Raw genomic sequence first — 26350 nt, 5'->3', positions numbered from 1 at the left:
CAAGTTTAGGTTTTTTACATCACAATGTGAGTGTGGAAATGTTCGTATGCAACATTTATGTACATATGCACTGTTTATGCATGAGGCCACTGGTGATTTACATGAAAAAATGATGAGCAAATTTTAAATTGCTTTATCTACTAATTGACTAACTCATCATCAGTGACCCTTTTGTCCATTACGTATCTCCCAGATGTCCAACAAAAAACCAGAAATGCATGTAAACGTAATGTAGAAATGGCAACTCTAAGAGCTTCTGGAGCCAAGAAAGAAGAAACAGCAATCTAGGATTCACAGCATGTGTGATGGCGTCAGTTGTAGCGAATGAAAAAAGATGGAAAGAGTCCTCTGAGAGAATCTTTACTTTCTCACACAGTCAGCACTAAACAAAGAGTCACTGAGACTTTGATTAAAATGGCAGTCCCTCTGAGCCTTTGAAATGTGTTGACAGACTCTCCAGATCTATTGGAGGAATCTACTAAAGAAAGACATTCCTGCTGTAATAAAATACTGAGCTGACTCCACTTCAGCTTAGATCTTCTGGGATTGTTCTTGAGATGCACTTTCAAAGCATTTTGTTTTTAATGCTCTTGTCCTGACAGTTTAACTTACATTATACAGTTTGAACACAGACATTTTAAATCCACCTGCGTAAATGACATACCAGCACATCAGAACTTTCTATATTCACTAGTTGTCCATCCCATATCTTGCACCAATCCTGGCTCTTCTTCCAGGTCAGTGTATTAGTAGAAATGAAGTAACACTTGGAACTGAAGAAGACCCAACCCGGTTTACATGCAGAGCAAGTGTTATCTGTGGGAAACGAAACAAAAGAGCAAATGAAAAATGAGGGATTAGATGAGCAAGGAGACCCCAGTCTACTAACCCTGCAGCAGAGCACTCACCGGGAGATGTGTTTGTAGCATCACAGTAGAATTCCTTCATATTACTGAACTCCTTGGTCACTTCATCATGTTTCTCTTTCAGAGTTACGTACTGAGTCTGAAGGTTAACTTGTCTTTCTTCAAGATCACTGTAGTTTCTTTTCCATTCAGAATTTACGTTATCGACTGTTTCTTGCAGATTACTATTGTTTGTGTTGCATTCAGATTTCAGCATATCTTGACTTTTCTGCAACTCACTGCAGTTTAAACTACACTGATCTAGTGTTTTCTGTACTTCAGTGTTGTTTCTATCACATTCAGACTTTGCCATATCTAGACTTTTCTGCAAATCACTATAGTTTGTTTTCCATTCAGACTGTGCATTATCGAATCTTTCCTGCATTCCAGCGTTGTTTCTGTCACATTCAGACTTCAGGGTATCTCGACTTTCATGCAGTTCACTGTAGTTTCTTTTCCATTCAGAGTTTACGTTATCTATTATTTCTTGACGATCAATGTTGTTTCTTTCACATTCAGACTTTATGTTATCTAGTCTCTTCTGTAGTTCACTGTTGTTTCTTTCGTATTCGGACAGCAGGTTAGCATAAGCCTCCAACTGATGACTTGGATTTATTAACTCCTCCAGCTCTTGCTCCTTGTGATTTAATTTTATGAAATCTGAGGAAAATAAGTCATATCATACAATCAGTAATATAAAATAATATATTGTTTAGGATTGAGTTAACAAATGCTCTTAGTTTTGCAGTGATAAAGAATCCCTTGCCATGTTTTCAGCTCATTTTACTCCATCAGTTGTACCTGCTGATTTCTGAGCACACCGCTGGCCAACATGAATGGGCACATCTACTCAATCCCTTCCTAACAGAGGAAGTGCATCAGGCGTATTATGATTTAGAGGAAAACGATGGGCATGACAGCACAAGGTTAACAAATGCTAAAGTTTTAGCCCTTGGCTTCACAGCATTTATTTTTTTACATTTTATTAATTTTTTTAAAATCAAATAACAGCAGTCCCAGGCATAAGATGAGGATGCCTTTTGGTTGATCGTGTGGAGAGAGCATGTCTGTACGAATGTAAGAAGGTGTTGTGATGTGAGATTTTACATATAACTTGATGAATATTTTGTACGTCTTTATTTGATTTTTAGGCAAAGCAATGCAGTTTAGTGTTACTTTGGTGAGAGGCATTCGTGTTTGCCCACTACCCCTTCCCCGCTTTTTTACGACTGAGCCTTTTACGACTTGAATTTTCCGACAAGATTTGGGGGAAGATGTGCCTTAAACCGGTTTGGTTAGTGTTTCTTTGCTTAATTTATTTCTACCCCCGCAAGAAAGACTTAAAGACATGTGGTCTTGGGGGTGGCAGGTATTAAGATGTTGTATTCCCCCATTGGTCTGAGGTATGGCTGTTTGGAATTGGCTTGTCTCAGAGGCCTTTAAGTACCATGATGTCCTATTGGCTCTAGGGGTTGGACAGAACATCTATAAATATATGTGTTTAACCTCACAATCTCTCTCTTACTATCCAACATCTGAAAGAAGCATCTCTCTTGCTAACCTGTGACGATGATGAGAACACAATGAAGAGCACAGCTCAGCAGCCATTTTGAACAGACATGTGGCTGAAAGCTGAGCACCAATGATGCCTTAACTAGAGACATTTAAGTAACTACAAGACTGTGTGCCGCCTGAACTACATATCATCATTTAATCAGGTTGTATGGTTGCCAATATTCAAATATATGTTGCATTTTGTTATTATTTATGAATATTATCAATAATACATTACTTTATGTGTAACTTAACTTCTGCTTGTCTTTTTACTACATCTAATTGCCTAAGGTTATAGATATAGAAGGGAAGTTGGGGATAAGTTATATACAATAATACCTTATAAACAATGGTAAGTCTGTGAGATTAGGCATTCTGACAAAGGCTACATATTAATAATACAAGAGGGGAAAGTAGAGCAATATATTACTCTACCAAGACAAAACAATTGGCGTAGTCGGCAGGGTTTTGGGATAACCATGTTTTGCACCTTGTTTGCAAATACTGTTGATGTATGTGTGTGTTTATGTATGTGAATTTTAGGGCATCAAGTGTACAAATGCGGTGGAAGTAAAACATTGTTTGGTTGCTGAATGGAATATAACCAACAAAGTGTAGAGACTTCATGTGTGTCTTGAGGACATCCGAATGTTTGTTAGTGCTGGTCGTAGTAAGTCCGTAATTAAAGTGCTAGGGAGTGGAGAGAAATGCATTCGTCATTCATACGGCACTTATTCGTTTAGGATCTTTGTGTATGTATGTGTATGTGTATGTTTGCTTACAGAGACAAAAGTAGGCCAACCCATAACAAAGGTGGCAAATTGTATTAGAGTAAAATTGTAGACTCAGAAATGCCTAAATTCATATTAAAGTCAGGTATCTTCCAGTGCAGTGGCAGAGGTAAGCAGGCTAAAGCTAGGAAATGCAAACCTGTAGTGCAGGTAGAGAAAGCAGAAGCTGAGCTGAGCTGCCACAAAATGGAAAGGCACTGGAAGGATTAAATGCAGGAAAACAGAGATCATGTATAAAGAAGACAGCTGCTGTTATAAGAGGTTTACCGTCTTGTATTATTGGAAATAAGGAAGATCAGTATGAGAAAGAAAGTGAAAATGGAATGTGTGAAAGTTTTGAAAGATGTAACAGTTGGTGTGATAATTGTGAAGTGCTAGCATATAGAACACCCACTACTGAAGTGGAAAGCACAGAAAGCAGGGGAAACAAGGAAAGCATGGTGAAAGTTAGGGCAATAGTAACCAGATCAGACTGGAACCTTAAAACATGGGTGGGTGACTTACATGAGACAGATGAGTGCTCAGATAAAGAGTGGGAATGTGAGTGTAAGGAAAAGGAGAAGGATGAAAGGAAGGGAAAACAGCAAGGGTGTTTACTTTCATTATTCTCCACTGCACCACAATCTCCAGGTATTCTGAGGTCTGTCCAGTACTTAAAGAACATGCTACACTGATAGATATTTCATCACTGTTAGGAAAGGTAGCCAGTGCTGCACTGAAATTTGATTTGGGACAAAGAAATCAGATAGAAGGCAGACGAGATGGTGAGTGTGAATGACAATTGTTGACTAGAGGGCATGAAATGGATATTGGCATAAGGATACTGAGTAAAGAAAGTGTGGAATTTAAACAAGGAACAGTGGAAATAAAAGAAATTTGAGTGCTTGTGTGTGAAAGGTCTGAATGTGCTAGTGCAAGAATGACTGAGTTGGTAAGAAAGTGCACCAGTTTAGGAGTTGGTTTGAATGAAACAGGACAAGCCAAAGAACAAAGGATGGTGGCCGGTGCAGCAGGAAGGTTTACAAGCTCAGCCAGCAAGCCAGGAATGCACAGGGGTGTGAGAGTCCTAACAGCTATGCTGGGGCCAGCAGTAATTAAAAAGCACACACAACTAGGTTCAGTAATTCGAAACCTGACTGACCAGTTGTTTAAAAAGACAGCCTATGAATCTCCATGCAATAAAATGGAGAAAAGTGAGCTGGTCTTGAATGAAGATCAAAGATCAGTTTTAGGAGAGATGCTGGATCTGGCACTGGGATTTTGGAGAGGTTTTAGTCCACACATTCAGGTAGCAGTTACCATACAATAAAATTTAAAAAAAAGGACACACAGGCAATGAAAAAAATAGAAGGGTAGCACAGGAAGACAGGAAAGGGAAAATAGTTATTTCTGTTTCAATTTTCTGGCCTTTTGTAATAGTGCAACTTCTATTATTTGAGGTTTTACGGACTTTGGGTTGGTGCATGTAACAAATAGTGAAGGCAAGTAGCAGAGTGGCAGTGGTGGCCAAGCTGTTCCAATGAATGCCTGGAAGCAAAGTTTGAGTGTTGGCACCAGGATAACAACCAAGAAAATGAGATGGACAGAAACTGCTTTGTCACCTTCCATTTTGCAGACCTGCCTACATAGCGGAATGAAAAAAAAAAGAAAGAGGAAAAGACAACAAGTAAAGACTAAAGACAAAGACAAAGGCATGAAGAAGAACACAAGAGACAGCAAGAAAAAGACACTTAGTGGGGTTTAAGTGAGTAACAAGTCCACAAGCCATGCAATGATAAGGCTAGTCAGAATAGCTATAGTTTAAAAGGAAAGGTTTGTTCATTACTGCAGCAAATTTATATTCCAAGGGGTGGAAACTGAACAAACCAGTTAGGAATGCCAAAATAAGGGGATTAATTTTGGGCTCATAAAGTATACATTCTGGGTATTAATTAATTAAGTGGGATAATTAATATCATTAATACTATTATTAAAGAGCGGTATACTGAGCAAATTTGTGAACTTTTTAGGAAAGCAGGTGCAGCTGGTACATTTGCAAGTCATATGGGCTCTGATGTTTAGGTATAGTCTAATGGGAAAATACGGAAGCCCTGCTGAAGTTGTCAGCTGTGGTACAGGCAGAGGACCAGTGGGCCAATTCTGAACTGAGGTGTTTAGCACAACAAGTACACATATGGTGAGCAAACACCTCTATGGGTGGCCTACGGGGGGAATGATGAGTTGCATAGCTGTGATGTCCCATGGTGGTGATGACAGCCTATACTGGTAAAGGCTGATGGCAGTCAAAAGTTGCACCATGGGTAGGAAAGCACAAGAGGCAACTAAATGTTTATGCAGTGGCACATGTGCTCTCACTTGGGAAGAAGTGGTTGTACTGGCACCTGTGGCATGTTACCTTTCAAATTTTGATATTAATTGTACAGCTGCATATGCTTAAACAGATAGTTTGGGACAGGGGTCTAATTACCAGTTAGACATAAAACCAGTAAAGAACAAAGGTCAGTTTTAGGAATTCACAATAGACTTAAGTTGCAGTACGGTTAGTTTAGTGAAAGGTGTGGACTTGTCTCATTTTGAACCGCCAGATCTGATGACATATGAAGACTGCAGAAAGCTAAACGAACAGCTGAAGCAGATACAAGTCATCAGAAACACTTCCAAGTTCTTCAGATTGTGTTTGAAATAAAGAAGATATGTAATGGACAAATGATCATGGACAACTTTTAACACTGGGAGAGCAAATACTGCAAATCAATGCACAAGTTATGCAACAGACTCTTTAAACAAGACTGTTTATAAAGACATTGTACAAAACATTCATCGGGGTGGAGTGTTGTGATGTGAGATTTTACATATAACTTGATGAATATTTTGTATGTCTTTAATTGATTTTTAGGCAAAGCAATGTAATTTAGTGTTACTTTGGTGAGAGGCATTCGTGTTTGCATCCTGATCAGACGCCCGAGCCACCTCATCTGACTCCTCTCGATGCGGAGGAGCAGCGGCTCTACTCTGAGCCCCTCCCGGATGACTGAGCTTCTCACCCTATCTTTAAGGGAGAGCCCAGACACCCTGCGTAGGAAACTCATTTCAGCCGCTTGTATTCGCGATCTCGTTCTTTCGGTCACTACCCATAGCTCATGAACATAGGTGAGGGTAGGAACATAGATCGACTGGTAAATTGAGAGCTTTGCCTTATGGCTCAGCTCCTTTTTCACCACGACAGACCGATGCAGAGCCCACATCACTGCAGACGCCGCACCGATCCGCCTGTCGATCTCACACTCCATTCTTCCCTCACTCGTGAACAAGACCCCGAGATACTTGAACTCCTCCACTTGAGGCAGGACCTCGCTCCCAACCCTGAGAGGGCACTCCACCCTTTTCCGGCTGAGGACCATGGTCTCGGATTTGGAGGTGCTGATTCCCATCCTAGCCGCTTCACACTCAACTGCGAACCGTTCTGGCCGGATGAAGCAAACAGGACAACATCATCTGCAAAAAGCAGTGACCCAATCCTGAGCCCACCAAACCGGACCCCCTCAACGCCCTGGCTGCGCCTAGAAATTCTGTCCATAAAAGTTATGAACAGAATCGGTGACAATGGGCAGCCCTGGCGGAGTCCAACTCTCACTGGAAACGGGTTCGACTTACTGCCGGTAATGCGGACCAAGCTCTGACACCGGTTGTACAGGGGCCGAACAGCCCTTATCAGGGGGTCCGGTACTCCATACTCCCGGAGCACCCCCCCACAGGATTCCCCGAGGGACATGGTCGAACGCCTTTTCCAAGTCCACAAAACACATGTAGACTGGTTGGGCAAACTCCCATGCACCCTCCAGGACCCTGCTAAGGGTGTAGAGCTGGTCCACTGTTCCGCGACCAGGACGAAAACCACACTGTTCCTCCTGAATCCGAGGTTCGACTATCCAACTGACCCTCCTCTCCAGAACCCCCGAATAGACTTTTCCAGGGAGGCTGAGGAGTGTGATCCCTCTGTAGTTGGAACACACCCTCCGGTCCCCCTTCTTAAAGAGGGGGACCATCACCCCGGTCTGCCAATCCAGAGGCACTGTCCCTGATGTCCATGCGATGTTGTAGAGACGTGTCAACCAAGACAGTCCTACAACATCCAGAGCCTTTAGGAACTCCGGGCGTATCTCATCCACCCCCGGGGCCCTGCCACCAAGGAGTTTTTTGACCACCTCGGTGACCTCAGTCCCAGAGATGGGGGAGCCCACCTCTGAGTCCCCAGGCTCTGCTTCCTCATTCGAAGGCATGTTAGTGGGATTGAGGAGGTCTTCGAAGTACTCCCCCCACCGACCCACAACATCCCGAGTTGAGGTCAGCAGCGCACCATCCCCACCATATACAGTGTTGACACTGCACTGCTTCCCCATCCTGAGACGCCGGACGGTGGACCAGAATCTCCTCGAAGCCGTCTGAAAGTCGTTCTCCATGGCCTCCCCAAACTCCTCCCATGCCCGAGTTTTTGCCTCAGCAACCACCGAAGCTGCATTCCGCTTGGCCTGCCGGTACTTATTAGCTGCCTCCAGAGTCCCACAGGACAAAAGGGACCGGTAGGACTCCTTCTTCAGCTTGACGGCATCCCTCACCGCCGGTGTCCACCAACGGGTTCGGGGATTGCCGCCACGACAGGCACCGACCACCTTACGGCCACAGCTCCGGTCAGCTGCCTCAACAATAGAGGCACGGAACATGGCCCATTCGGACTCAATGTCCCCCACCTCCCTCGGGACATGGTCAAAGTTCTGCCGGAGGTGGGAGTTGAAGCTACTTCTGACAGGGGGCTCTGCCAGACGTTCCCAGCAGACCCTCACAACACGTTTGGGCCTACCAGGCCTGACTGGCGTCCTCCCCCACCATCGAAGCCAACTCACCACCAGGTGGTGATCAGTTGATAGCTCCGCCCCTCTCTTCACCCGAGTGTCCAAGACATTTGGCTGCAGGTCCGACGACACGACCACAAAGTCGATCATTGAACTGAGGCCTAGGGTGTCCTGGTGCCAAGTGCACACACCCCTATGCTTGAACATGGTGTTCGTTATGGACAATCCGTGACGAACACAGAAGTCCAATAACAAAACACCACTCGGGTTCAGATCGGGAGGGCCATTCCTCCCAATCACGCCATTCCAGGTCTCACTGTCATTGCCCACGTGAGCATTGAAGTCTCCCAGCAGTACGAGGGAGTCCCCAGATGGTATGCCCTCTAGCACACCCTCCAGGGACTCCAAAAAGGGTGGGTACTCCAAACTGCTGTTCAGTGCATACGCACAAACAACAGTTAGGACCCGTCCCCCCACCCGAAGGTGGAGGGAGGCTACCCTCTCGTCTACTGGGGTAAACCCCAATGTACAGGCTCCAAGTCGGGGGGCAATAAGTATACCCAGACCCGCTTGGCGCCTCTCACCGGGGGCAACTCCAGAGTGGTAGAGAGTCCAGCCCCTCTCAAGGAGATTGGTTCCAGAGTCCAAGCTGTGTGTCGAGGTGAGCCCGACTATATCTAGCCAGAACCTCTCAACCTCACGCACAAGCTCAGGCTCCTTCCCCTTCAGAGAGGCGACATTCCACGGACTTGGAATAAGTAGTCCTGTTACTGATTATTGTGATGTCTGTCTGCAGGACACAGATAATTGCCGTCTTGTAAAAGAGTCACCTGCTTTGATGTCTGAACAGCTTAAACATACAAATAATTTGATGTTGTGATAACAGGGCTGCCTCAGTCCTCAGAACATGTTTGTATCTACCTGCCTTGAAAATGAACATGTCAGGGGACATTGGCTTCTAATCTGCAGTTCTAATAAGGTATTCCTTGATAGTTGGCAGCAATACTTTTGTTTAACCTGCGTTGACACTATTTGTCCAGCTCAGGAAATGGATATGTCCCATTGTTTAATCCATCATCGTGATGATCTAGGCAGAGACTGAAGGAGATTTATACTTTTGGGCAGTAGAAGGCATGGCGTGAGGGATGGTCCACTGAGAACACTGCTAAGACCACTCACACAGAGCACAGGGGCTTGCAGGCAGACGAGTTAACATGGCTTGCAAGACCAGGGAGGAAGAGACTGTTCCACCAGATAGACACCATTTGTGGGCCCAGCGAGAGAGAGAAGACTCATGAAAGGATGGAGTGAAGCTGGTGGATGTGAAGCGAGGTGTGCCGAGGTCAACACAGGGAGCCCAGAGTGGAACAAAAGAGAACGCTCAATCCACGAGGAAGAGACGCTGACAGGAATTTAACAATTTGGCAAAACTTCTGTTGGGAAACAAGCCTCTGGTGAACAGAGTGCATCCGTGGACAGCTGGACAATTCATTGTTGGGGTAACACGGCACACAAACTGGACTGTTGTATCCTCCCCTTTATGTTTTTAATTGACTTTCAGAGTGTGGACCCTGTGTTTTTCTTTTTTAAAAAAGGATTTTCATTTCTGATATTGTTAGATTCTTTTGTTTTTTGATCTTCTCTGTGTACTTTATATTGTCTTGTGTAATACAAGTTCCTGTTGCTTTCCTGAAATTGCTGCTATGTCTTTCATTTGTGCTTACTCACCGCCCAATTTAAAGAAACCCGTGTGCTATTGTCTTAATAAAAACTGAGTGGTGTAGTCGGATATTTAAACAGTGTCTAAGGTAAGATTACCTGTGAGTGTGACCTGACACCTGGCACAGGAAGGACCATCAGTGATCCTGGCTGTGCTACACGACGGGGATGGCACAAGAGTAGCAGCTGGCAAGAGTGGCACAGTGCAATTAGAAAGGTTAGGCTTCCTGAGATACGGAGGGAGATTTGTCATTATTAATTTAACACACCCGTTATGGGGGGCTTAACTGCTGTTTATTAGGTGTGTCAGCCTCTACATCTTAGTATTTATAAGAACATCTTTAACATGAGAGGGGTTTTAAATATTAGCTGGTCAGACACACTTGCTGTATAACTAGTTTATGAAGGGTTATGATTTGATAAAAATGTAGAAATAGTAAAATATCTTCTGCCTTTAAAGTCATTCCCAAGTTAATTTATGATATTCAGTGTCAGAGGATCACCTTCCAGATTTATCAGAGGTAAGCGATACCACTGCAGGGCGAGAGGGGCACAGTCACTAACATTATAGCCAACCCACCTACAGCCAGTCCCATCTTTTAGATGTCATTTATGTTCTCTACTAGGATGGAAAATCAGTAGGCCATAAAGGCAAAAGAAAAAAAGATCAAGATATGAAATATTAAAAATTAAGAGTTACTAAGTAACAAGGTCTTGTAATGGTTGATAAACTCAAAAGTGTGATGGCAGCTTAAATATCATTGTGACGATTCTGTCACTGACTGTGACTTTCAGTGTGCACTGCTCACCCAACAGAATGACACGTTTAGGTAACAAAACCACAACATGTTGGCACCCACTAAGAAACAAGCTCAAAGGAGACCTTTCCTCCAGCGTGGTGTATTATTAACCCCTGAGACAGCCATCCTCTGAGCTTCACTACTCTGAAGTTAGTTTGAGATTCTTTTTTGGATTTTCTTCTTTCATTAACATGAGTTTTGTAGTTGGTTTGTTTTTTCTCTCATTTTGATTTGTTGCTGTTCTCTAAACTGCCTACATTTGACCCTCCGTCTGCGTTTTGACAAGTCTTTGTGGTATTTGGACTTGTAACAAGAAATGCCTTTAATAAATCTCATTGCTGTGTTTAAGTAGCTCATTCAGATTTCTATTCACCTTCAGGTTTACATAAGGTCACAATTGCTATTGTCACACATGATCGTCAGAGGCTCACCCTCCAAGTTCTTCCCAGGTATGTGATACCACCCCGGGCCAGGAGGGGGCGCTGTGGCTAACTGTCTTGTCCTTTTCTTCCACCAAAGTACAGAGAATCACCCAGTGAGGGCAAATGACTCCACACCTTCCAGTCCCTGGGCTCTAAGATCTTGACATCCCAGAAGGAAGTGTCACGTCTATCTAGAGCGACCAGAGCTATGGAGCTCCATGACTTTCAGATGGCAGACAAGAAAGCTGATTAATGCCAGTCACTTTATTACTGTGGAAATAGTTTTGTTTCCTTTTATGCCATTGAGAGTTTGCTTCTGTTTGGACTTAGAAGTTAACAGGGATGGCCGGGTTGGCACCCCATCAATTCATCTTCATTTGAGCCTGTTATTCCTTCAGATGACCCCACTATGTACACTGAATTACAGTAGCATGATTAGCTGTTTTGAGGTAATGAGCAAGTCCTCCTAATAAAGGGGCCAATGACTGCATATATAAGAAAAACACAAAGCATTCACATTTCCTTCACTTTTCACTGCCACGTCAGTACAGAGGATACTTACGGTAAACAGAAAGGGATATGAAGGCGGCCACTAGGAGACCACAGAAGATTATCAGCATCATCACAGGGTTGACTCTCCATTCTGCTCTAACTTGAGGCACTGGAGCTGCAAGACAAGCAAGGTGGAGTGAGATCAGAGACTGAAGAGCACATGAACTACCTGATGATGGACAAAGTGGGCATTGGCCATTCTTCTAGACTTTAGTGGCCCACCAGGCCTGTTAAGGTAGCAGATTTAGCAGACGTTCAGCTGTGCCTTCTCTTACTAACAGTCCAAACTAAGTGACTGAACTCCACCAGAATCTGTCGGTAGTTCATCTGATGATAAATGTGGAAATCAGACATCTTACCTGAGGCCACTCAGCAAATATCTTGAGTCACAAGGCATGAAATGGACTCCAGCAAGAACAAGGAATGAGTGCTGAGATAGACTGGAAGTGACTTTAAACCAATCAAGAGGTGTTAGAATTCCTTTATAAAAACGAGCTTCGCCCTCGTATTTTGTCAGAGAGAGGAACACACACTCACTGATCTCTAAGGAGCCTTCTGAGGGGACCCAGGAACCCCACTCTCCAAAATGACTGAACATCTCTACAATGGCTCTCTTAAAGTTAAAAGCTGAGAACTCATAACCACTTTCTCTTTGTGGACCTGAAACCACAGCACCTGCCCTTCAGAAGAGGTCACCCACCTGAAACTAAGCATCTTCAGGCCTGGCCAGGACTTGGATGGGAGACCATCTGGGAAGAGCTTGGGTTACTGCTGATGGAAGAGGTATTGGTGAAACCAGCAGGGGGCGCTTACCCTGTGGTCTGTGTGTGGAACCTAATGCCTGAGTGCAGTGACGGGGACACTGTGCTGTAAAAATGGTGCCATCCTTCAGATGAGATGTAAAACTGAGGTCCTAACTCTCTGTGGTCATCAAAGACCCTGAGCATTGTTCATAAAGAGCGAGGTGTATCCTGATGTCCAGGCTAAACTGCCATCCATGGTCTAGTCACTCTGACACATCATCATTCTCTGTCTCTGATTGGCTCAATGTCTCTCAGCACTTCACCACCTAACAGCTAATGTGTGGTAAGCGTAGTGGCGCAATGATGGCTGCCATCTAATCATCCAGGAGGATGCTGCACATTAGTGGGGGTGTTAAGTGGCTCTCCACTCACTTTGTAAAGCGCTTTGTGGAGTGAGAAGAGCAAAATATGAACGTAAAGGATTAATTATTATTAATATTAATATTAATGTCTCAGCCAAGACAAACTGTGGGCCAGTGAGCTAAAAAGAAAAGCAGAAAGAGAGGTAGCCACTGTTTGAAGAAGGGAATTTCAGCAGCTAAACTCTTGTGCCACAAACAGTAACGCTCTTCTCTATGAAGCTGCACACAACACAACAAAGGAACAGCTCCACACAACATCAGACATCATCTATAAAGACTTGGCATCGTGAAACTAGTTCTGTGTGCCAAGATAAATGAAAACTCCAAAGAGCAGTAAACTGCCAGCCTCTCTCTGTCTGATATGTTCGTCTGTCTAGTCTGGCAGGGTCCTGTCGTACAGATCAGCATACTTTAGATACGCAGTTATCATATTTCTGTAATCCTTGTGTTTATCAATACTTTGTGTTATTCTGTTTCTTTAACGAGTGGCCTTCATTTAAACTGATCTAACAGTCAGAGACCCTCATCCTACGACAGAGGAAGGTGAGGTAAATAAAGAAGGAGCCTTCATAAATGATTTGATCAATGGCCGAGTTAAATCTCTCCTCCTTCACATGTTATTCTGATTGTCCCTGGTGGTGAGTTAAAGTTCATTTTCCTTTCCTGCACTGGTGCCCCACCATTAACGGGGCCATTAACTGGTCTTCCCTTCACTCCCAGTTGCAGTTGTCACATCAGCATTCCTGTTCCGTGTCCTCATTGCGTGTTTTCTTGTCAGTGACCACGTCCAGACCTCAGCACAGACTCACCTGATTATTATTTTCACAACATCAGCTGTTGTCAGCTTACTTGTCACGTCTTTGTGTTTCTTTAAGACTAACTTACCTGTCACTTGGCTCAGTGAAGGGAAAAGTTATTACTACCTCAACAAAAGTGGGGAAGGCATGGTGGTGCAGTGGGTAGCGCTGCTGCCTTGCAGTAAGGAGACCCGGGTTCGCTTCCCAGGTCCTCCCTGTGTGGAGTTTACATGTTCTCCCCATGTCTGCGTGGGTTTCCTCTGGGTGCTCTGGTTTCCTCCCACAGGTGCATTGGCAATCCTAAATTGTCCCTAGTGTGTGCTTTGTGTGTGTGTGCCCTGCCCGGGGTTTGTTTCCTGCCTTGCTCCCTGTGTTGGCTGGTATTGGCTCCAGCAGACCCCCGTGACCCTGTGTTAGGATATAGCAGGTTGGGAAATGACTGACTGACTGACAAAAGTGGCTACAGTCTATAAAGTAAATGAGCTAATTTTATTTTATGTAATCTTTATTTTATTAATTTTTACGATTGTTTAAATTTTTTTTTCTTAATTTTACCTTAACAGCTGTAAATGCCTGATAGTGTGACACTGGCAGAAAAACATTTTGAAATATGTTTCCCTTCACTTCCCTTTCTCTGTTCTCTCCCTCAGAACAGATAGCTGACAGATTAGAGTCTCTCTCTGTGTTTGACGATCAGACATGGCATACTGTGCTCCGATGGCTGTCCAGTAGAATTCGAAGCACTGACACTGCATACTCTGTCCCTCGTCCTGAGTTGCTCAGAGTCACAGATGATGTTTTTGTGCCTTTTGCTGCTCTCCAGTGTCGGTGCCAAGGTGGATGGACTGGCATTACCTTATGGCCTACATGGACACAAAGCCACAAGGTAAGGATTTGGATAGACAGGCGCCCCGGTTAGGTTGGCTGCAGGTACCTTTCCTGACCAGGAAGATGTAATGGAGGAATAAGGAAAGACTGTCTCTTGGGACCATCTATTCCCCCAGGACATCAGGTAGCAGTATCCCTCGGGTACAGCTGCCATCTGTACACCCACAGGGCACCTTGGGAATTGTAGTCCTGATGGTCAGCCCTGTCAGGGTATGTGGGTACCACCAGAGAGTGAGCTGAGGGGAGAAGATTCACACTGTAAGGAGGTTCCACCTGAGCTTGAAGTGATCTGTGATGCTCTTACCAGAAGCTACACCTCTCCTTGAAAACATCTCTCACATTCTCTCTTTGTGGATTTGAAGGTCTTGGGGCTGGACACGTTCTAAAACTCCCCCTGAACATGAAGGAGGACCACTAGCTCTAACCTCAGCTCTTCACTTCTCGTCCTGTGTGCATGTGACTGAACGCACTCTGAACAGGATTCGTTCTTCATATGAATCTCTTGTGGACGTATCTGTCACATCAGAGTCACACTTTTCCTTATGAAATTGTAGAGGACACAGCAAAGAGGCTAAGATCAAAGTGAACTGAGGCAGAGCACACCAAACACTGACCACCGGCAAGTAAAGACACGCCATCAGTAAATGAATCTACTCGAGGTGGAGTTACTCACTTGAACCTGGCGTGACAGTAACACCTACCACACAATATGGGGCACCTCTGGAAATGCCTGATGTCACTCAAACTGCTTTTTCTCTGCCATGTTAAATTAGCACTCTGAACAGACGAGCAAAACTTGGCTTTCTCAGATTTAGTTACCAGTGTGTGACACGAACAGGGAGAGCTGTGACAAGTTCACTCTTAGCTTTTAAAAGTGTTTGTCTAAATTACAAACAAGAGCACAACTGTGCCTTACAGCGAGAAAGAGTGAGCAGACTGTTCAACGACATGAAGGTTCAAAATTCAAAGAGAGAGAGGGGACCAATAAACTGGGAATCTCAATGAAATGGCTCATCGTGAGAAGGTGAAGCAGACAATTCATTCATTAACATCCGCCATCCATTCCTCTTCCTTACACTTCAAAACACCACAATACATCAAAGTCCTACTTTACCTGCCCTGACAGAATAATAATTGTATTTATTTAAAGTATATAAAGTAGGTGTACAGCGCCTACCTTCAGCGCCATCTGCTCCACTGCCATGTGCTGATTCTTTTATGGTACAGAAGTCCTCAGTGTGCTTCGTCGATACTCTGTACTTGTCAGCCATCTTTATGAACGCTGCAGAGGGATTGAAAGAGAAAGAAGTTCCAGTTATTTCTAATCCAGGATTCCGTTGTTCTTCTGATATCTTCAGGCAGGTCAGCTAAGCAGAGATCACCAAATACAAACAAGTAGGACCTCAAAGTTATATTGTGAAAAGCCTTGTGCCTGTCCCACAAAAGGGGGGGCGCGTGATTTAGTGTTTTATCAAATCAGTGAAGTGTTACCAAGGTGTCAATAAGATGAACCAGGCTGTCATTTCTACCACACTCCTCACTGCAGACTAACTGTCCATGAAGACATCTCTCACTACAAGGAATTACTTTACTGCTACTCTGGAATTCCTCCTACAGCTGTGTCTCTCTTGTAAACCTGTCATAGTAGTGCAGCTATCTATCTATCTATCTATCTATCTATCTATCTATCTATCTATCTATCTATCTATCTATCTATCTATCTATCTATCTATCTATCTATCTATCTATCTATCGTGATGACACACACAAACAAATATTCCTCTAAATGCTGGAGGAATATTTGTTTGTGTGTGTCATCACTTCAGGTTACAAAGCCACAAAATGTGAATATTTTAAAGAGGGGGACCTTTACTAAACACACTGTATCTATAAGCAGTGACAGAACTGTACTTAATGAAGGAGATGCAAGTGAATGTGCTGTGTAGAGTGTGTATGCACACACACACACACACACACACACTGTCACACACACTCACTTCACACACACACACACACCTTCATCCAGTAGATGACACACACATGCGGTAACCTCCCAATGCATGATGGTTTAGGTGTCTGTTAGTTTAACTCAGAATTGACCAAAAGGGTCTTTGCTGAGATGCATCACTGCAGGTGGTCTCTTTGACGTGGCTTTTGTCACCACATGCAGGCAGCACGTCTGCAATTGAAGAACACAGGCCAGTTGTGTTCTCAGCAGACTCACGTTGTCATTTATTTCTGGGGTTGAGTACAAAGCACAATGACATGGCACCTACAATTATGACTTTGTGAAATGGAAACTGTAATAGGATGGGCTGGGAGTGTTTTCTCTTGTTTTATTTTTTAATGTTGGTGTAAAAACTCCAACCACTGCCAAGCCATTCTTAATGATGGAAGTTGTGTTAATATCCTGACTGCAAATCGAAGCCCCAATATCGCTTACTTATTCTAAAGCTTCATCAGTTGTGATGAATTCAATAGAGATGGTAAACAATAATGGAGGCAATGAGCATCCTTGTCAAAGTCTTATTGTAGTTTTCAACTATTTAGAACATTAGAACAATTAAGACGAGAACAGGACATTCAGACCAATGAAGCTCGCCAGTACTATCCACTTATTTCTTCCAAACAAATATCAAGTCGAGTTTTGAAAGACCCTAACGTCTTATTGTCTACCACACTACTTGGTTGCTAATTCCAAGTGTCTATCGTTCTTTGTGTAAAGAAAATATTTGTGCGAAATTTTCCCTTAACAAGTTCCCAATTGTGTCCACGTGTTCTTGATGAACTCATTTTAAAATAACAGTCACAATCCACTATACTAATTCCCTTCATCATTTTAAACACATAAATCATGTCACCTTTTAATCTTCTTTTGCTTAAACTGTAAAGGCTCAGCTCTTTTAATCTTTCCTCATAATTCATCCCCTATAGCCCCTGAATCAGCCTAGTCACTCTTCTCTGGACATTTTCCTGTGCTGATATGTCCTTTTTGTAACCTGGAAAGCAAAACTGCACACAGGACTCCAGATGAGGCCTCACCAGTGTGTTATAAAGCTTCAGCAGAACCTCCTGGCACTTGTACTCCACACATCAAGGCGCTATATAACTTGACATTCTGTTAGCCTTCTTAATGGCTTCTGAACACTGGCTGGAAGTCGATAGCTTAGAGTCCACTATGACTCTATGACTTAATCCTTCTCATGAGGTGTACTCTCAATTTTCCGACCACCCATTGTGTATTCAAACCTAACATTTTTACTTCCTATGTGTGAATCTTTACATGCACTGACATTAAATTTCATCTGCCACAAATCTGCCCAAGCCTGTATGCTATCCAAGTCCTTCTGTGATGATATAACAAATTTCAAATTTTTCTGGCAATCCATCTATTTTGGCATTATCTGCAAATTAAACCAGCTTGTTACTTCTATTCCAATCTAAGTCATTTATAAATATTAAACATAGCAGCAGCCCTAGCACTGAGCCTTGCTGGACACCACTCTTAACATCAGCCAATTCTGATGAGGTTCATCTGCTTCCTGTGTCTGAGCCAGTTTTGTATCCATCAACTCTCAACACCCTGGACTTCATTTAGTTTGATCACACCTTATCAAATTCTTTCTGAAAGTCCAGATTAATAATTTCATCTGCTCCACTTTGATCATATCTTCTTGTTGTTTCCTCATAGAATTCCAGCATGTTAGTAAAACACGACCTCCCTTTCCTGACCTCATGCTGACTGTTCCTAATAACTCCTGTCCTTACCATCCATCCATCCATCCTCTTCCGCTTATCCGAGATTGGGTCACGGGGGCAGCCGCTTGAGCAGAGATGGCCAGACTTCCCTCTCCCCCACCACTTCTTCTAGCTCTTCTGGGGGAATCCCAAGGCATTCCCAGACCAGCCGAGAGACATGTGTGTCCTGCGTCTTCCCTGGGGCCTCCTCACAGTTAGATGTGCCCAGAACACCTCATCAGGGATGCGTCCCGGAGGCATCCTGATCAGATGCCCGAGCCACCTCATCTGAGTCCTCTCGATACGGAGGAGCAGCGGCTCTACGCTGAGCCCCTCCCGGATGACTGAGCTTCTCACCATATCTTTAAGGGAGAGTCCAGACACCCTGAATAGGAAACTCATTTCAGCTGCTTGTGTTCGCTTATATTTGTATTTGTATATTTGTATATAGTGGGTAGCGCTGCTGCCTCGCAGTTGGGAGATCTGGGGACCCAGGTTCGCTTCTCGGGTCCTCCCTGCGTGGAGTTTGCATGTTCTCCCCGTGTCTGCGTGGGTTTCCTCCGGTTTCCTCACACAGTCCAAAGACATGCAGGTTAGGTGGATTGGCGATTCTCAATTGGCCCTAGTGTGTGCTTGGTGTGTGGGTGTGTTTGTGTGTGTCCTGCGGTGGGTTGGCACCCAGCCCAGGATTGGTTCCTGCCTTGTGCCCTGTGTTGGCTGGGATTGGCTCCAGCAGACCCCCGTGACCCTGTGTTTGGATTCAGCGGGTTGGAAAATGGATGGATGGATATTTGTATATATATTTGTATTCGCTTGTATTTGTCCTTACCATGTGCTGCTCAATCTTATCGTTAATAATTCCTTCCATTAATTTTCCTGTAATGCATGTTAAGCTTACTGGTCTATAGTTTCTTGAAGCTGTCCTGTCACCCATTTTATATAATGGGATGATATTTGTCATTTTCCAGTCCTTCGGAATCTCTCCGGTGTGCAGTGACTTCCTAAAAATGTGTGTCAAGGGTTTATATCTGTACTCACTAGCCTCTTTAAGAACACGAGGATAAATATTATCTGGTCCTGGTGATTTGTTTGATTTCAGTTTATTTAATCTGAGCAGTACTTCTCCCTCTACAATTTCCAAATTCTTCAGTACCTCCTTAGTAGTCCCGTTTACCTCTGGGAGGTTATCCACTTCATCACTTGTGAAGAACTCAGAAAAATATAAGTTTAGAGCGTCCACTATTTTACTGTCTGTGTGTTTTAATTCACCATTAGCGCCTCCTCCTTGACTGTTCTTTTACTACTAAAATACTCAAAGAATCTCTTAGGGTCTTCTTTCACCTTATCTGCTCTATTCCTCTCCAACTGTCTTTTAGCCTCCCTGATATCCTTCTTAATGGTTGCCCTCATGTTATTATATGCTCTACAATTCACTTTGCAGTTATTAGTCTTACATACCTTACTCATCTGTGTTTTCCTTTGCAGCATCTTTTTAAAATCTTTATTAACCCAATGCAGAGTTTTTTTTAGTTTCCTATTAATTCCAAATTTAGGTCTGTATCTGTCCTGCATTACATGTCAAACATTTTTAAACCTGTTCCACTGCCCCTTGACTGTCTCCACACTTAAAAGCTTATCCCAGTGTATCCTACATATCTGGTCAACATTTTCCCTACCAAAGTTCAACTTAACAATTTTAGTCTTTGCATCTGCACTCTTACAAAACCATGAGAATTATGTCATGGTCACATGACCCTAGTGGTTCAATCACCTCTACACCCTCAATTCCATCCTGATTATTACAAAATACTAAATCCAGACAGAATTTCTAGGCGCAGTCAGGGCGTTGAGGGGGTCCGGTTTGGTGGGCTCAGGATTGGGTCACTGCTTTTTGCAGATGATGTTGTCCTGTTTGCTTCATCAGGCCGTGATCTTCAGCTCTCTCTGGATCGGTTCGCAGCTGAGTGTGAAGCGGCTGGGATGGGAATCAGCACCTCCAAATCCGAGACCATGGTCCTCAGCCGGAAAAGGGTGGAGTGCCCTCTCAGGGTTGGGAGCGAGATCCTGCCTCAAGTGGAGGAGTTCAAGTATCTCGGGATCTTGTTCACGAGTGAGGGAAGAATGGAGTGTGAGATCAACAGGCGGATCGGTGCGGCATCCACAGTGATGATGGCTCTGCATCGGTCTGTCGTGGTGAAAAAGGAGCTAATCCATAAGGCAAAGCTCTCAATTTACCGGTCGATCTATGTTCCTACCCTCAGCTATGGTCATGAGCTATGGGTAGTGACCGAAAGAACGAGATCGCGAATACAAGCGGCTGAAATGAGTTTCCTCCGCAGGGTGTCTGAGAAGCTCAGTCATCCGGGAGGGGCTCAGAGTAGAGCCGCTGCTCCTCCGCATCGAGAGGAGTCAGATGAGGTGGCTCGGGCATCTGATCAGGATGCCTCCTGGACGCCTCCCTGGTGAGGTGTTCTGGGCACGTCCAACTGAGAGGAGGCCCCGGGGAAGACCCAGGACACGCTGGAGGGACTATGTCTCCCGACTGGCCTGGGAACGCCTCGGGATTCTCCCGGAAGAGCTAGAAGAAGTGGCCGGGGAGAGGGAAGTCTGGGCATCTCTGCTCAAGCTGCTGCCCCCGTGACCCGACGTCGGATAAGCGGAAGAGGATGGATGGATGGATGGATAAATCCAGACAGGCTTCACCCCGTGATGGCTCTTTAACATGCTGTGTTAGAAAACAGTCACTGATTAGTTCTAAAAACTCCTGCTCTTGTAGTCCGCCATCTGTAAGGTTATCCCAGTTAATATTTGGTAATTAAAGTCCCCCATGACTATAATATCTCCCTGTAAACTTGCCTTTTTGATATTACTAACAAGATGTGTGTTGAAATTACTGTCTGAATTGGGTGGTCTATGACACACTCCTACAATAAGACCTCTTTTCCTAATGCTTTCCAGGTAAAGCCACATGTCCTCACTAAGATGGGTCTCATCGTCCAACTGAAGAGGACTTACATTGAAATTCAGCAACCCCACCCCCTTTTCTGTTCTGTCTATCCTTCCTATTAAATGTCTACTCCTCTATGTTACACTCATCCCCATCTTTGTTATTTAGCCAGGTTTCCATTATTGCTATAATATCATAATTTTGCTCCGCTACATACAACTCCAACTCACTTGCCTTATTTTTGATACTTTTAGCATTAAGGCAAGCTATTTTTAATGTATTACTCCTTCTACATAACTAGGGTGTTGTACTGTGTTAGCTATTATGAATGTAGAGAAAAGCCAAGCAAAATGACCCCTTTTATTGGTTAACTAAAAAGATTACAATATGCAGGCTTTAAAGGCAACTCAGGCCCCTTCTTCAGGCAAGAATTTCATTACACTCATTACACTATTTATACACTATATGGCCACAAGTAAGCGGCCCTCCCTCCAAATGACTGAGTTCAGGTGTTTCATTCTTCACAGGTTAATCAAATCAAGAACATAGCCATGCAATCTCCATTGGCAGTAAGAGTCGTACTGAAGAGTCCAGTGACTTTAAACATGGCATTGTCACAGGATGCCACCTTTCCCACAAATCAGTACATGACTGTATGTGTCATTAGGGTCAAGTGAAAACACTAAGGAGCAACAACAGCTAGTCCACAAAGTGGTGGACCATATAAACTCACAGAGAAGGGGCCACTGAGAGCTGAAGCACACAAAATGGCCAATACTCTGTGGCATCACTCAGAACAGAGTTACAAACTGCTACTGGAAACAACATCAGCAACAAGGACTATTCATTTGGAACTTAAAAAATGGATTTCTGTAACTGAGCCTAAGATCATTATGGACAATGCCAAGCATCGGCTGTAATGGTGTGAAGTGCCCTGCCTGCCACTGGACTCTGAAGCAACAAATACGAGAAGAGGGCCAGCCTGGATTTCGTGGATTCCAGGAGAATGCTACCATCTGGACTGCATAGTGCCAACGGTAAAGTGTGCTGAAGGAGGGATAATAATAATAATAATAATACATTTTATTTAATAGGCACCTTTCTTAACACTCAAGGCCACCTTACAATGAAATTAAACAACATTAGTAAAATAAAAACAAAGAACAATAAATCAAAGAGCAATAATTAGCAAACAAACACATATAACAGGCAGTAACAGTGTAAAATTCACAACTGGTATGCCAGTTTGAAAAGATAAGTTTTGAGGGCAGTTTTAAACTGTGTTATTGAATCGAGTTGACGAATATGAGAGGGAAGAGAATTCCCGAGTTGAGGAGCACAATGAGAGACGCTCGAGCTCCCAGAGCACTGAGTTTGATGTGCGGTACAGAAAATCGAGCTAAAGATGAGGATCTGAGTGAGTGAGAGGAGTGTCAGTCTGTAGGAGATCAGTGAGGTTGTGGAGAGCTTTAAATGTTCAGAGCGGTATTGTGTATTGTATTCTGTAGTTAACAGGGAGCCAGTGAAGTTGAGAGAGTAGGTGTGATATCCATCCATCCATTATCCAACCCGCTATATCCTAACTACAGGCTCACTGGGGTCTGCTGGAGGCAATCCCAGCCAACACAGGGTGCAAGGCAAGAAACAGACCCTGGGCAGGGCGCCAACCCACCGCAGGGTGGTAGGCGTGATATGTTCAGTGGATTTAGAACAGCAGTTTATTATCCTGGCAGCAGAATTTTGAATAAGCTGTAACCGATGGATAAGTTTTTGTGGGATGCCACATAGAATAGCATTACAGTAATCTATACGTGAGGTTACTTGGGCATTAACCGATACTTCAGTACTGTGTTGGGTAAGAACAGGACAAAGTCTGGAAATGTTTCAGAGATAGAAGAAGGCAATCCGAGAAATAACTTATATGGCAAGAAAAAGAGAGAGTCCTGTCTAGAATGATGTCCAGGCTCTTCATCTGGGTAGAGATGTTTGTGTTAATATTGTTAATTAAAGTAGAAGACTGGTTAACCTTAGCAAGTGTGGATTTAGAACCAATGAGGAGCACCTCAGTTTTATTGCTGTTTAGTTGGAGAAAATTGTGAGTCATCCATGTCTTTATGTCTTGGAGACATGCTCTAAGAGTATCTGGAGGGAAAACAGAAGTGAATTTAGTGGATAGATAGAGCTGTGTGTCATCAGTATAACAATGAAATTTAATACCAACGTGCCTAAAGATATTACCTATTGGGAAGATACAAATGAGAAAAATAAGCGGCCCAAAAACAGAACCCTGTGGACCTCCCTGAGTAACGACTGCATTCTCAGATTTAAAGCCCTTTTTTTGAACAAATTGCCTCCTCTCAGTGAGGTAGGAAAAAAACCACTGGAGGACAAGGCCACAGACTCCACAACTAGCTAGTCATTTCAAAAGTATCTGATGGGATATGGTGTCAAATGTGGAGCTGAGGTTAAGAAGCACAAGAATTGATCAAAGTCCCATGTCAGCTGCCCAGAGAAGATCATTTGTGATTTTGACCAGGACAGTTTCTGTGCTGCATGTGTTTAGGAAGAAACCCAGATTGAAACAAACTGTTCAAAAAGAGTATTTCTGGACAGATGGAACTGGAGTTGGGAGGCAACTGTGTTTTGGAGCACTTTAGATATGAAATGTACATTTGAGACAGGCCGATAATTGTTCAGGATATTTGGGTCTAAACCAGGTTTTTTTCAGAATTGGAGTCATTCAGGCTGTTTTTAGTGAGAGGGGGGCTTGTAGTAAGAGAAGAGTTAACTATAGTAGTTATCATGGGGGAAATATGTGACAGACAGGACTTAACAAAGCTTGTAGGGATTGGATCGAATGGGCATGTGGAAGAATTTGATTTTGTTATAAGCTCTGAGATATTATTATTTTCAACTGGTAAACTGACATCTGAGAATAGGGTGGCTGGTGAGGGAGTATAATATGGCAGATAGTGGAGAGGACGTCATTCTCTGCAGGGACAGAGGAAGCACGTTGCTGGTGGATTTTTTCAATTTTTGAGTTGAAGAAATCCAATAAAGTGCAGCAGTATTTACCAGAGAGGTTATGGTGAGCGACATTTTCTGGTGGTGTAATTAGCCTTTTCATTGTAGATAAAAGAGCTCTAGTACTTTTCCCTCCTGTATTGATAATGTCAGAATAGTATTCAGTTTTGGCAGCAGAAAGAGCATTTTTATGTTTTAACATGTCATCTGAATACATTTCCTTGTGTACAAGCTGGGCGCTCCAACTGTCGGCCCGTGGCTTTGTGCTGACAGAGTTCAGATGTGAATTAATGAAACAGTCCGTGTTTTTAAGGGAGCTCGTGTATCAAAGGCATAAGACAGAGCAGCATTGTAAAGATCTACTAATTCTGATGGTGTGGTAGCAGAAGGAGAAACAGGCTGGGATTACAATAAATCTGTAAGGGTCTCTGGGTCTACACGCTTGACATTACAAAATGAAATCACACGCTGAACCTTTAATTTACTGAGAGGTGAGCTAACATCAAATGTGATCGCTCTGTGATCTGAGACACTGTAGGTAATTCATTGGGAATAAGACTGTGAGGTGTGATACCAGAGCAGCAAACTACAGTAAGTCAAAAAGTTGACATATTGAATTGAATTAAAACAGTCAAGGATTTCATTTAAATCATTTGTCAGTGTATCAGCGGGCACGTCAACGTGTATGTTAACATCACCCATGAGGATGACATCAGTAGACATTGCACACAAAGTTGTTAAAACAGTAAAACGTTCAGCAATAAAAACACTTGATAGTTTAGGAGGTCGATATAAAACAGCAATTATAATAGGTGAAGGTCCGCAGAGTTTATCAGCTAACAGTTCAAAGGTTGGATACGCTGGAAGAGGAATCGCTGATCATTTGAGGTCTTTGTGGTGTATTACTGTGAGACCACCTCTCCTCCCTGAAGAACGGGATTTGGAGATGCAGGCAGACTCTGAAGGGAGCGCTTGATTTAGATGGAAATAATCACCCGGTTGCTGCCAAGTCTCCGTAAGACATAAACAGTCCATCTTAATGTCTATGATAACATCACCAATCAGCAGAGCTTTGTTAGAGACAGATCGAGAATGAAATAATCCAAACTTCAAAGTATCTATGGACGTATATTCCAATGATTTTACCAGCGGAATCAGCACGTCGCTCAAAAATAAATGGACAAGTGCGTCCATCAGACCAAAGTGAAGGAACAGACCCGCTGCTACTCCAGCTGAGACAAAAACGGCAACGAGAGCCCCGGTGAACGCACTTTGGTCGTCGGAGAACCAGCGGAGCAGCAAGAGATCGGCAGGCAATTCATAGTTTGTTCAAAGTCAATACAAATCATCTGGTGAATATTTAAGTTTTGTAGATGTGACTGCATTAGATAGCACAGTAAACATAGTAATCCATGACAACCAATTGAGGTTTATCACAGCAGATTTCCAAAAATCACCAAAGCAAATTCCAGATTGGAAGCAAAGCAATGGATAATGGCAGGGTTTGGCTTGGCCGCTTGGTTCCCACGAAGGGTCCTGTTAATGCTACAGTTTCTAGACTGTGGAAGGCCCTTTTGGGTTACAGCATGGCTGTGCCCCTGTGCACAAAGCAAGATCCATGAGGACATGGGGAAACCCGGTTGGGCACACACAGATTCCTGACCTTAGATCTATTGAACACCTTTGGGCTTAATTGGAATGCTAATGCCAGCCAGGCCTCCTGACCTCACAAATGCACACAAATTTCTAAAGACACACTCTTGTGGAAAGAAAAGCAGAGGCTGTCATGGAGGGGCCAACTCCATTTTAAAGTCTGTGGGTTAGGGTTTGGTTTAGCTGAGCACTTTCACTCTAGTCCCATATTTAAAAAGATTAAATGCTAAATTAGTTTAAAAGAAAAGAAAAAAGGAGTTTCCGGCACACTACCTGAAACAATGCTCAAAACTATACTTCTAAAAACCACACAACAGCAATTGTCAGCATATACAAATAAAAAGTTTTACTAATAATATTGCACCAGGTAAATAATAAATAAATAATGATGAAAATGATATTTCACAATTATGTCTATAGGGTGTGTGATTTCATTACTGAATTTAGTGTAGTAATCGCTTTGGGGTAGAAACTGTTCACCAGTCTTGTGGTCCGCGCTCTGATGGACTTGCATGTCCTCCCTAAGGGGAGACGTTCATAGAGTT

General features: G+C 43.5%; 1 protein-coding gene across 14 annotated transcripts in view; it reads right to left on the bottom strand.

Annotated features, from left to right (window-relative positions):
- Positions 1-26350, bottom strand: part of LOC114641392 (C-type lectin domain family 5 member A-like) — a 1576682-nt gene that overhangs the window by 1540041 nt on the left and 10291 nt on the right. For 2 of the 14 annotated variants that reach the window (XM_051925972.1, XM_051925973.1), the window contains exon 3: positions 15621-15725. The exons of the other annotated variants lie outside the window; for them this stretch is intronic. In XM_051925972.1, coding sequence (XP_051781932.1) covers positions 15621-15714 — 94 coding nt within the window. In that variant the 5' untranslated portion in view covers positions 15715-15725. The remainder of the gene's footprint in view (positions 1-15620; positions 15726-26350) is intronic. 14 annotated transcript variants of the gene reach the window in all.

Source organism: Erpetoichthys calabaricus, chromosome 4 (genome assembly GCF_900747795.2).
Source record: "Erpetoichthys calabaricus chromosome 4, fErpCal1.3, whole genome shotgun sequence".
In the NCBI taxonomy this organism is placed as follows: domain Eukaryota; kingdom Metazoa; phylum Chordata; class Cladistia; order Polypteriformes; family Polypteridae; genus Erpetoichthys; species Erpetoichthys calabaricus.
This window is presented reverse-complemented; position numbering and strand designations above follow the sequence as displayed.